Raw genomic sequence first — 12,221 nt, forward strand, 5'->3', positions numbered from 1 at the left:
TCCTCACCCCGCAGGGGACTCAGGGCGGATTACAGTGTACACATATATGGCAAACATTCAAGGCCAATTTTTGACATACAAACATCTACAGACAGACACAGAGGCTATTTAACTTGGGAGCTGTCGCTTTCCTCGTCCATCTGCGACGCTGAGGAAGCACTTCCGCATTCCCCGCATGCTTCCCCGCTGGAATGCTTTGCTGGAGTCTTCTTTATGGCCTCATAAATCAGTTAATTTAGTCTCCCCACACTTTTAAGGTGGTACATAATTTTCCTACTTGACAGGCGCAACTGCCTTTCGGGTTGCCAAGGTCGACAGCAGGCTACACACAATTGGTTGAAAACCCGCTCCAACCTGGGCTGGCTTCAAACTCATGACCTTTTTGGTCAGAGTGATCTTAATGCAGATGACACTCAGCCCGCTGCGCCACAGTCCCGGTTCATAAATGCAACACACACCATCATAGAATCATAGAATCCTAGAATCAAAGAGTTGGAAGAGACCTCTTGGGCCATCCAGTCCAACCCCATTCTGCCAAGAAGCAGGAATGTTGCATTCAAATCACCCCTGACAGATGGCCATCCAGCCTCTGCTTAAAATCTTCCAAAGAAGGAGCCTCCACCACACTCCGGGGCAGAGAGTTCCACTGCTGAACGGCTCTCCTTACAGTCAGGAAGTTCTTCCTCATGTTCAGATGGAATCTCCTCTCTTGTAGTTTGAAGCCATTCTTCCACTGCGTCCTAGTCTCCAGGGAAGCAGAAAGGAAGCTTGCTCCCTCCTCCTCCCTGTGGCTTCCTCTCACATATTTATACATGGCTATCATATCTCCTCTCAGCCTTCTCTTCTTCAGGCTAAACATGCCCAGTTCCCTAAGCCGCTCCTCATAGGGCTTGTTCTCCAGACCCTTGATCATTTGAGTCAGTGAACATACATCATCCTGGCCACACAAATCTATTACAATCACCATTCTCCTACATAAAATTACATTTAAACATACATCATACATCATACATGAAATACACACTGGCAGAAGAGTCCATGTGGCCACCTAGTCCAATCCCCTGCCATGCAAGAAAAGCACAATCAAAGCACTTCTGACAGATGGCCATCCAGACTCTGCTTAAAAGTCTCCAAGGGAGGAGCTTCTACCACAGTGGTTCTCAACCTGGGGTCCCCAGATGTTTTTGGCCTTCAATTCCCAGAAATCTCAGCCAGTTTACCAGCTGTTAGGATTTCTGGGAGTTGAAGGCCAAAAACATCTGGGGACCCCAGCCTGAGAACCACTGTTCTACCAGGTTCTGAGGCAGAGAGGTTATTTATTTACTGGGCCGGAGGTTTAGCACAGCTGGTAAATCATCAGCAATTATAAGATCTACCAACCAAAAGGTTGCAAGTTCGAAGCCCCGGGTTGGCATGAGCTGCCAACTGTCAGCCTAGCTCATTGTTTACCTATGTGATAAGAGAAATTAGGTACCGCTAAAAGCGAAGGAGGTATTTTTTGATGCCACAAAGAAAAGAAGATCAGAAAATGCTGGGTGAACAAAAGGAAGGAGGAAGTCCTGACAGCTCTTCGTCATAGAGGACGGAGCCAAACCTTCCATGGCACCAAAAACAGCTGAAACAAACCCCCTCCTTCTGTTCTGCAACTGTCTTTCGGGCTGCATAGGTCGACAGCAAGCTAGGCTATTAATGGTTGGGAGCTTACTCCGACTTGGGCTGGCTTCGAACTCATGACCCCGAGTTCTTTGATGGAGTACTTCCTCATTCTTATGCATGGTGCTGGAAGGTTTTATGGTGTCGTAAATGTGTTAAATTAGCCTCCCCGCATAAAGCGGTACCTAAATTTCCTACTTGACAGATGCAGCTGTCTTTCGGACCGCATAAGTCGACAGCAAGCTAGACTATTAATGGTCGGGAGCTTACTCCAGCTTCGAACACATGACCTCGAGTTCTTTGATGGAGTACTTCCTCATTCTTCTGCATGCTGCTGGAAGGTTTTATGGTGTCGTAAATGAGTTAAATTAGCCCCTCCCCACATAAAGTGGTATCTAAATTTCCTACTTGACAGATGCAACTGTCTTTCAGGCTGCATAGGTCAGCAGCAAGCTAGACTATTAATGGTTGGCAGCTTACTCCAACTCGGGCTGGCTTCGAACTCAAGACCCCGAGTTCTTTGATGGAGGACTTCCTCATTCTTATGCATGGTGCTGGAAGGTTTTATGGTGTCGTAAATGAGTTAAATTAGCCTCCCTGCATAAAGCGGTACCTAAATTTCCTACTTGACAGATGCAAATGTCTTTTGGGCTGCTTTTGTGATGTTTTATACTGTTTAATTTTTTTGTAATCTCTATTATGTTTTATGTATACTGATTTGTTGGAAACCGCCTTGAGTCGCCGATTGGCTGAGAAAGGTGGCAAAGCAAAACAGTAAATAAATAGGTCAACAGCAAGCTAGACTATTAATGGTCGGGAGCTCATTCTGACCTGGGCTGACTTCTTGGTCAGTAGAGATTTAATGCAGCTGGTTACTAACGCTGCGCCACAGCCTGGCCCTCTACCGTTGAGTTCCACTGTTGAACAGCTGTTATGGTCAAGAAGTCCTTCCTTGTGTTGAGGAGGAATCTCCTTTCCTGTCATTTGAACTCATGGCTCCATTGATGGCAATGTTGAGGAGTGGACATGTCACCCAGGGTGTCACCCGTCACGTCACCGCTGGCCGATGCGATTCCGTCCCCCGGCTGACCCCCTGTCTCTGTCCTCCCTTTCGCCCCCAGTCCTCGACAGCAAAGCAATAGATCTTATGAATGCCTTGATGCGCCTGAACCAGATCCGGCCCGGCTTGCAGTACAAGCTCCTCTCTCAGTCCGGCCCGGTCCACGCTCCCGTCTTCACCATGTCCGTGGACGTGGACGGCACGACGTACGAGGCTTCGGGACCTTCCAAAAAGACCGCCAAGCTTCACGTCGCAGTGAAGGTAAGGCCGCCTGGCAGAGCCAGCACCAAATCAATGACCTTCAGCCGTGGAGTCAACACAAAAGAACGAGCGGTCAATAAGATATATGTGCCAAGTTTAGTCCAGATCAAATGTTGATGGCGTTCACAGTGTTCATCACACGTGGGTGAACTACAACTCCCATCATCACCTTTCATTGCCCCCAAACTGCACCAGTAGGCAGAGTGGGTCATGATAGGTATATAAGTTTAGTCTAAATCAAATGTTGATCATGTTCTTTGCATGTGGGTGAACTACAACTCCCATCATCATATTTCCTTGACCCCAAACTGCACCCGTAGGCAAAGTTGGCCTTGATAGGTATATGTGCCAAGTTTAGTCTTCATCAAATGTTGATAGGGTTCTTTGCATGTGGGTGAACTACAACTCCCATCATCATCTTTCCTTGCCCCCAAACTGCACCAATTGGCAAAGTTGGCCATGATAGGTATATGTGCCAAGTTTAGTCCAGATCAAATGTTGATGGCGTTCACAGTGCTCTTTGCATGCGGGTGAACTACAACTCTCATCATCATCTTTCCTTGCCGCCAAACTGCACCAGTGGGCAAAGTTGGTCATGATAGGTATATGTGCTAAGTTAGTCCAGATCAAATGTTGATGGCGTTCACAATGTTCTTTGTGTGTGGGTGAACTACAACTCTCATCATCATCTTTCATTGCCCCCAAACTGCACCAGTGGGCAAAATTGACCATGATAGGAATATGTGCCAAGTTTAGCCCAGATCAAATGTTGATGGCGTTCACAATGTTCTTTGCATGCGGGTGAACTACAACTCCCATCCTCATCTTTTCTTACCTCCAAACTGCAGCAGTAGGTGAAATTGGCCATGATAGGTACTGTATATGTGCCAAGTTTAGTCCAGATCAAATATTGTTAGTGTTCACAGTGTTCTTTGCATGAGGGTGAACTACAACTCCCATCATCATCTTTTCTTACCTCCAAATTGTACCAGTAGGTAAAATTGCCCATGATAGGAATATCTGCCAAGTTTAGTCTTAATCAAATGTGGATGGCGTTCTTTGCATGTGGGTGAACTACAACTCCCATCATCATCTTTTCTTACCTCCAAACTGCACCAGTAGGTAAAATTGGCCACGATAGGTACTGTATATGTGCCAAGTTTAGCTCAGATCAAATGTTGATGGCGTTCACAGTGTTGTTTGCATGTGGGTGAACTACAACTCCCATCATCATCTTTCCTTGCCCCCAAACTGCACCAGTAGGCAAAATTAGTCATGATAAGTATATGTGCCAAGTTTAGTCTTAATCAAATGTGGATGGCGTTCTTTGCATGTGAGTGAACTACAACACCCATCATTCTCTGTCCTTGCCCCAAAAAACCCCATTCATTCATTCATATATGGAATGAATGGAGAGAGGTTAGGTCAGTTCTGGGAAGGGCATTGGAGGGCGATGGGGAGTGTAGTTTCCGGGGACTCGAAGAGGAGGTCGAGGTCATCCAGGGCCGGCTCCACGGCTCACCGCATTGCAGTTGTGCAGCAGGGACGCCTTCACCTTTGGAGGAAGAGGGAGGGAGGGAGTTAGGGAGGGAGGGACCCTCTTTCCTCCGTGTTTGCAGATTTCCCGTCACCGGAGAGGTCCTGACGCAGCTCCATCTGTTGTTTTCGTTTCATGTGCTTCGGATGAAGCCTTCCTTTGTGTGTCGGGATGTGAGTGCGCAGGCTTGCTTTCTTTCCCACCCCAGAAAGTTCATCTGGCAACACAAAAGGAAACTTTCCCTTCTTCTTCTTCTTTTTGTTTCAGTCCCTTTGAACATGAAAGTGGCCCAGAGGATTTGAAGGCAGCCTTTCTTCCTCCTCTCTCGCTCTCTCTCTCTCTCTCACACACACAATTGATCATCATCTCTTCCTTTCCCAAACCAGGATTCTAAGCTGCTTATAAAGGAAAATATACAACAACAACAACAAAAACAAAGCAAAACACCCCAACCTTCAGAATTATTTATTTTCCGTGTCAGAAGCAAAATTGAAGGTCTGGGTTGTTGTAGGTTTTTTATGGCCATGTTCTGGAGGCATTCTCTCCTGACGTTTCACCTGCATCTGTGGCAAGCATCCTCAGAGGTTGTGAGGTCTGTTGGAACTAGGACAATGGGTTTATTTGTTTAAAATAATCTTTATTAGTTTTCATTAAAAACATACTATATCTGGGTGGGTATTTATTTATTTATTTATTTATTTATTTCGCTTACTTATACCCCACCCTTCTCACCCTGGGGGGGACTCAGGGCGGCTTACAGTGGGGGCACAATTAGATGCCCAAATCAATTGACAAGTAATACAAAATACAAAACAATTCAACAATTAATTAAAACATCAATACATAATAAAATAATAAACAATCTCACGCTAAAACAATCTCATGCTCAGGGTTCAGAGTCCATATTTCATTCCATTCCATTTGTCCTTGTCTATCGTCAGATCCTTAGTTTAGTCATCAGAATGACCAAAGGTCCCATACCCAGGTCTTCAGTTTTTTCCTAAACGCCAGAAGGGAAGTTGCCGATCTAATCTCCCTGGGGAGTGAGTTCCACAGGTGGGGGGCTACCACTGAGAAGGCCCTGCTCCTCGTCCCCGCCTGCCTCACTTGTGACAGTGGCGGGGTCGAGAGCAGGGCCTCCCCAGAGGGTCTTAAACTCCGGGGTGGGACGTAGAGGGAGATCCGTTCGGACAAATACACTGGGCCGGAACCGTATAGGGTTTTGTAGGTCAAAACCAGCACTTTGAATTGTGCTCGGAACTGGATCAGCAGCCAGTGGAGCTGATGCAACAGGGGGGTTGTATGCTCCCTGTACGTCGCTCTGGTGAGCAATCTGGCTGCTTCTCGCTGGACTAGTTGTAGTTTCCGAGCAGTCTTCAAAGGCAACCCCACGTAGAGTGCGTTGCAGTAATCCAACCGGGATGTGACAAGAGCGTGGACCACCGTGGCCAGATCTGGCTTCTCAAGGTACGATATAAGAAGGGGGGTGTATGCAAAAGATAGGCATAGAAGGGGGATGATAGTATAGAGGGGATAGAGTGGGGAGAATGCTGTTTGGTGGCTGTTAGAAATAAATAGTGTGCCAAGTGTAGAAAAGGAAAATTGGAAAGGTCATTGTGGGGGAAGAGGGGTGTGTGATTGATGTAGGTCTGACGTTGACTTCCCGGTATCTTCCGGAGATTCTTCCTCTTCCTTCGTTCCTTCTTTCTTTTGTACGTCTCCTCTCTCATCTCTCTTCTGCTCTCCCCTGTTTGTTTTGCTTACGGCTCTTTCATGTGATTATTTTCATTTTTTTTCCTTTATTAAGTATGTTGTTACTTGTTTCCAGTCTGTTTCTGCTGATGGAGTGCCCCCTTTTTTTGAGAGTATATAAGTTAATTTGTCCATGTTTCTTATATCCAGGATCTTTGTTAGCCATTCCTCTTCCTCCAGAGGCTCTTTTTCCTTCCAGTGCTTTGCATAAATTATTCTGGCCGCTGTCGTTAAGAGGAATAGGATTTTATCCTCATTCTTCTCCATTTTTATATTGTGAATCCCTAATAGGAATGTTTCTGGTTTCCAGGGTATAAGGAAAATGGGTTTATATATCTGTGGAAAGACCTCTGACACCCCCTCGCGACCCTCCCAGGGGTCCTGACCCCCAAGTTGAGAACCACTCATCTAAAGCTTCAGAGACCTTCTGTTCAACCATTTCAAAACTCCCTGCTTGGGTGGTGATGGCCCGATTGTCGGCATAGATAAAACTCTCTGTCCCTTCTGGCAGTGGCTGGTCATTTGTGTCAGTGTTAAACATGGCTGGAGCAAGCACATTCCCTAGGAGCAGGCCATTCTTATGTCTTCACCATCTGCTTCTCTGAGCCTGGAACTCAACAGTTCTATTATGTTCTGTCTTGTCATGATATTATCTGTTTTGTTTTGTTTTGCATATGTTATTCATTGTATTTACTTATGTTGTATTTACTTATGAGTCCTTCAAGGAGATGGGGCGGGGTAGAAATGATGTATTATTATTATTATTATTATTATTATTATTGAGGGAAATTGCATTGGGAGGCGGCGTTCTCAAACAGGGTGATATTTCCAATCAGAGCAAGTGCAAATGTTCATGTTACCTGGGGACATATCCTCCTTGTTTAGAGTGTTTACAAAAAAAGATGCAATGCAGGGATGCCTCTTGTGTGTGTTTGCAAGCAGGTTTTGCAAGCGATGGGCTACCCCACTGGTTTCGACGCCGACATGGAATGTACAAGCTCTGATGAGAAGTCAGACACCGAAGGGAAGAACGAGACCGTCTCTTCAAACTCAAGCAATAATACTGGAAACTCTACAATCGATACCTCTGCTACCTTGGAGGTAGGTGGGGTCCTCTGCCACCCGCCTTCTCTTATCTATTATTTACAGTATTTACATATTGCCTTTCTCACCCCTGGGGGGACTCAAAGCCGTGTCTTCGTATCTTTTTACAGCTAATGACCCCAGATATATAGATTCAGAGAATTGCAGTGGGTAGACTCCACCAGCTCTAGTTTCTAAGATAAGGTTTAATATGGGTGGGCAGGCGGTGACTGGCAGATGACCTATGTTCTGTATCTCAAAAACATGTTGGCCCATGCCTTAGTCCTCTTGGAAGTGGACACTCCAGTCCATCAAGGGGTCATCTGCATACCCACGGTGTGGGAGTTGGAGTCCAAAACACCTGGAGGGAGGGCCCAAGTTGACCCATGCCTTTGTCCTCTTGGAAGTGGACACTCCAGTCCATCAAGGGGTCATCTGCATACCCATATGGTGGGAGTTGGAGTCCAAAACACCAGGAGGGAGGGCCCAAGTTGGCCCATGCCTTAGTCCTCTTGGAACTGGACACTCCAGTCCATCAAGGGGTTATCTGCATACTCACGTTGTGGGAGTTGGAGTCCAAAACACCTGGAGGGAGGGCCCAGGTTGGCCCAGGCCTTAGTCCTCTTGGAACTGGACACTTCATTCCATCAAGGGATCATCTGCATACCCATGTTGTAGGTGTTGGAGTCCAAAACACCTGGAGGGAGGGCCCAAGTTGGCCCATGCCTTTGTCCTCTTGGAAGTGGACACTTCAGAACATCAAGGGATCATCTGCATACCCACATTGTGGGTGTTGAGGTCCAAAACACCTGGAGGGAGGGCCCAGGTTGGCCCACCCCATTCTGCCATTCTGTCAAAGCACCCTTGAGAGATGGCAATCCAGCCTCTGTTCCAAAGCCTCCAAGGAAGGTGCTTCCACCTGACTCCGAGGCAGGGAGTTCCAATGCTGAATAGTCCTTCGTACAGTCAGGAAGTTCTTCCTGATACTCAGGTGGGATCTCCTTTCCTGTCATTTGAACCCGTGGCTCCATTGAGTCCTAATTTCCAGGGCAGCAGAAAGGAAGCCGTCTCTTCCTTAGGAGAGGCTTTCACATTTTCTTTTAATGTGTTGGTTATATTTATACCCTTAATGAGTCTCCTCTCTTCCACCTTTTCATGGCTTGGACTAAGATTTGCAAGGTGTGGATTGCATCTTTCTAGTCCAACGATAATTCTATTCTGATTCTCCTTGAAAGACAGAAACCTTGCTCTGTTTCCCTCCTGGCTTCTTTCTCTCTCCGTCCTAATTTTGCAAGCAAAGTTCCTCGAACAAAGGTGCCTGTGTGTAAGGGGAGATGGTTCCGCGGCTGACTTAACCTGGGCGCCTCCGACGTGGTTAAACCCGCATCCATATCAGGAGCTTTGGTGGGTCAGAGGGTTGTGGGACGGGGCAGGGAGTAAGGCGATCCCGTCAGCTCAGCGTCGCAGCAGATGCCCCCTCGGTAACTAGAAACGCGGGCTGGTAATAGCTTCTGCAGGCCTGGCCTTTTCCGCAGCGGATTCCTGTTTCAGACGGAGGAGAAAGTGTCCCAGGCACATTGGCCCAGAGGTCAGCCTTGGCCAAAGTGTGCTTCCTTCAAGCGGAGGGCTTCTGGATACCTTGTTGACTTTGTTATTGACCCTCCTTCCTCCAAATGTAGGGATTCAGTATGATTATTGCATGCTTTTGAGTTCTTTCCAGCTTAGGACAACACGAAGGCAAGCTTATTTGACTGAACTAAACTAAAACTGTAATGCATTGCTAGAGTCAACGTGCTAGTGTAGGCATGGACCCACTTGGTGTTTTGGACTCCAACTCCCATTATTCCTCACAGCCTCAGGCCCCTTCCTGTTGTCTCTTTGTGGAGTGTGTCCTCATGGGTCCCCTGGGCTGGGTTTACAGCAGGTATGGGCCCACTTTGGCCTTCCCTCTGGGTGCTTTGGACTCCAACTCCCATTATTCCTCACAGCTTCAGGCCCCTTCCTGTTGTCTCTTTGTGGAGTGTGTCCTCATGGGTCCCCTGGACTGGGTTGACAGCAGGTATGAGCCCACTTTGGCCTTCCCTCCGGGTGCTTTGGACTCCAACTCCCACCATTCCTCACAGCCTCAGGCCCCTTCCTGTTGTCTCTTTGTGGAGTGTGGCCTCATGGGTCCCCTGGACTGGGTTTACAGCAGGTATGAGCCCACTTGGGCATTACTCCAGGTGTTTTGGACTCCAACTCCCATCATTCCTCACAGCCTCAGGCCCCTTCCTGTGGACTGTTTGTGGAGTGTGGCCTCATGGGTTCCCTGGACTGGGTTTACATCAGGCATGGGCCAACTTGGGCCTTCCCTCCGGGTGTTTTGGACTCCAACTCCCACCATTCCTCACAGCCTCAGGCCCCTTCCTGTGGACTGTTTGTGGAGTGTGGCCTCATGGGTTCCCTGGGCTGGGTTTACAGCAGGTATGGGCCAACTTGGGCCTTCCCTCCAGGTGTTTTGGACTCCAATTCCCATCATTCCTCACAGCCTCAGGCCCCCTTCTGTTGAATGTTTGTGGAGTGTGGCCTCATGGGTCCCCTGGGCTGGGTTTACATCAGGTATGGGCCCACTTGGGCCTTCCTTCCAGGTGCTTTGGACTCCAATTCCCACCATTCCTCACAGCCTCAGGCCCCTTCCTGTTGTCTCTTTGTGGAGTGTGTCCTCATGGGTCCCCTGGACTGGGTTTACAGCAGGTATGGGCCCACTTGGGCCTTCCCTCCGGGTGCTTTGGACTCCAACTCCCATTATTCCTCACAGCCTCAGGCCCCTTTCTGTGGACTGTTTGTGGAGTGTGGTCTCATGAGTCCCCTGGACTGGGTTGACACCAGGTATGGGCCAACTTTGGCCTTCCCTCCGGGTGCTTTGGACTCCAACTCCCATCATTCCTCACAGCCTCAGGCCCCTTCCTGTTGAATGTTTGTGGAGTGTGGCCTTTCCCTCCAGGTGCTTTGGACTCCAACTCCCATCATTCCTCACAGCCTCAGGCCCCTTCCATTCCCCCCTCAGCTGCTTGGGTGGAAAAGGAAAGGGAAAAGGAAGGGGACGGAGGCTGTGAGGAATGGTGGGAGTTGGAGTCCAAAACACCTGGACTCCAGCTAGAGATATTAGTAACTTTAACCAAAATCGTAACTTTGTTAGATCACTTATTGCTCCATAGGTTTATCATTATATTATATTTAAAAAATCCCATTTTCAGTGTTGTTTAAAGAAGTATTCCATTTGTTTGTCTTTTAAAATCAACCACGTTCCTGCGAGATTGCAAAAAAGTCTGCAACTTGTTGACTGTTTCCAAGTTTGGGCATATTTCCCATCCAACTCATTGTGAACAGTGCCCAACTTATACTTTTCTGGCGATACGGCAAGATCTGTCTTTGAACAAGGACAATGCCCTGTCTTCTCTAAGCTGCCCGCCCTTCCATCGTGGTGCAGGCGAGGGGCTTCATGCTTCGGGGCTCCTGTGTCCGATCTCCGATCCCAGCCGGGCTCACGAGGCTTCTTTCTTGGCTTTCTTTCAGGTCAGAACTCAGGGTCCCATCCTCACGGCCAGCGGCAAGAATCCGGTGATGGAGCTCAACGAGAAGCGGAGGGGCCTCAAATATGAGCTCATTTCCGAAACGGGAGGAAGCCATGACAAGCGGTTTGTGATGGAGGTGAGCAAGGAATAGAGCTGGAAAGTGATCCTAGAGTTGGAAGAGACCCCATGGGACATGTAGTCCAACCCCCAAGCGGTTTGTGATGGAGGTGAGCACGGAATAGGGCTGGAAAGTGATCCTAGAGTTGGAAGAGACCCCATGGGACATGTAGTCCAACCCCCAAGCGGTTTGTGATGGAGGTGAGCAAGGAATAGAGCTGGAAAGTGATCCTAGAGTTGGAAGAGTCCCCATGGGACATGTAGTCCAACCCCCAAGCAGTTTGTGATGGAGGTGAGCACGGAATAGAGCTGGAAAGTGATCCTAAAGTTGGAAGAGACCCCATGGGACATGTAGTCCAACCCCTAAGCGGTTTGTGATGGAGGTGAGCACGGAATAGAGCTGGAAAGTGATCCTAGAGTTGGAAGAGACCCCATGGGACATGTAGTCCAACCCCCAAGCGGTTTGTGATGAAGGTGAGCACGGAATAGAGCTGGAAAGTGATCCTAGAGTTGGAAGAGACCCCATGGGACATGTAGTCCAACCCCCAAGCGGTTTGTGATGGAGGTGAGCAAGGAATAGAGCTGGAAAGTGATCCTAGAGTTGGAAGAGACCCCATGGGAAATGTAGTCCAACCCCCAAGCGGTTTGTGATGGAGGTGAGCACGGAATAGAGCTAGAAAGTGATCCTAGCGTTGGAAGAGACCCCATGGGACATGTAGTCCAACCCCCAAGCGGTTTGTGATGGAGGTGAGCAAGGAATAGAGCTGGAAAGTGATCCTGGAGTTGGAAGAGACCCCATGGGACATGTAGTCCAACCCCCAAGCGGTTTGTGAGGTGAGCAGGGAGGAGCGCTGGCCAGGCTTTGTCAGGATTGGTAGATTCGTAGAATCCTAGACTCCTAGAGTTGGAAGAGACCTGGTGGGCCATCCAGTCCAACCCCCTTCTGCCAAGAAGCAGGAAAATCACCTTCAAAGCACCCCCAAGAGATGACCATCCAGCCTCTGCTTCAAAACCTCCAAAGAAGGAGCCTTCCTCCACCACACTCCAGGTCAGAGAGAGAGTTCCACTGCTGAACCACTCTCTCTCACGGTCAGGAAGTTCTTCCTCATGTTCAGGTGGGATCTCCTTCCTTTGAAGCCGTGGCTGCATTGCGTCCTAGTCTCCAGGGCAGCAGAAAGGAAGCCTGCTCCCTCCTCCCTACGAT

General features: G+C 48.4%; 1 protein-coding gene across 10 annotated transcripts in view; it reads left to right on the plus strand.

The window, feature by feature from the left end:
• Positions 1-12,221, plus strand: part of STRBP (spermatid perinuclear RNA binding protein) — a 160,742-nt gene that overhangs the window by 121,107 nt on the left and 27,414 nt on the right. For all 10 annotated transcript variants that reach the window (XM_067471753.1, XM_067471750.1, XM_067471744.1 and 7 more), the window contains 3 exons: positions 2,775-2,974; positions 7,206-7,364; positions 10,902-11,036. In XM_067471753.1, coding sequence (XP_067327854.1) covers positions 2,775-2,974; positions 7,206-7,364; positions 10,902-11,036 — 494 coding nt within the window. The remainder of the gene's footprint in view (positions 1-2,774; positions 2,975-7,205; positions 7,365-10,901; positions 11,037-12,221) is intronic.

The sequence above is a fragment of the Anolis sagrei genome, chromosome 11 (assembly GCF_037176765.1).
Source record: "Anolis sagrei isolate rAnoSag1 chromosome 11, rAnoSag1.mat, whole genome shotgun sequence".
Lineage (NCBI taxonomy): Eukaryota > Metazoa > Chordata > Lepidosauria > Squamata > Dactyloidae > Anolis > Anolis sagrei.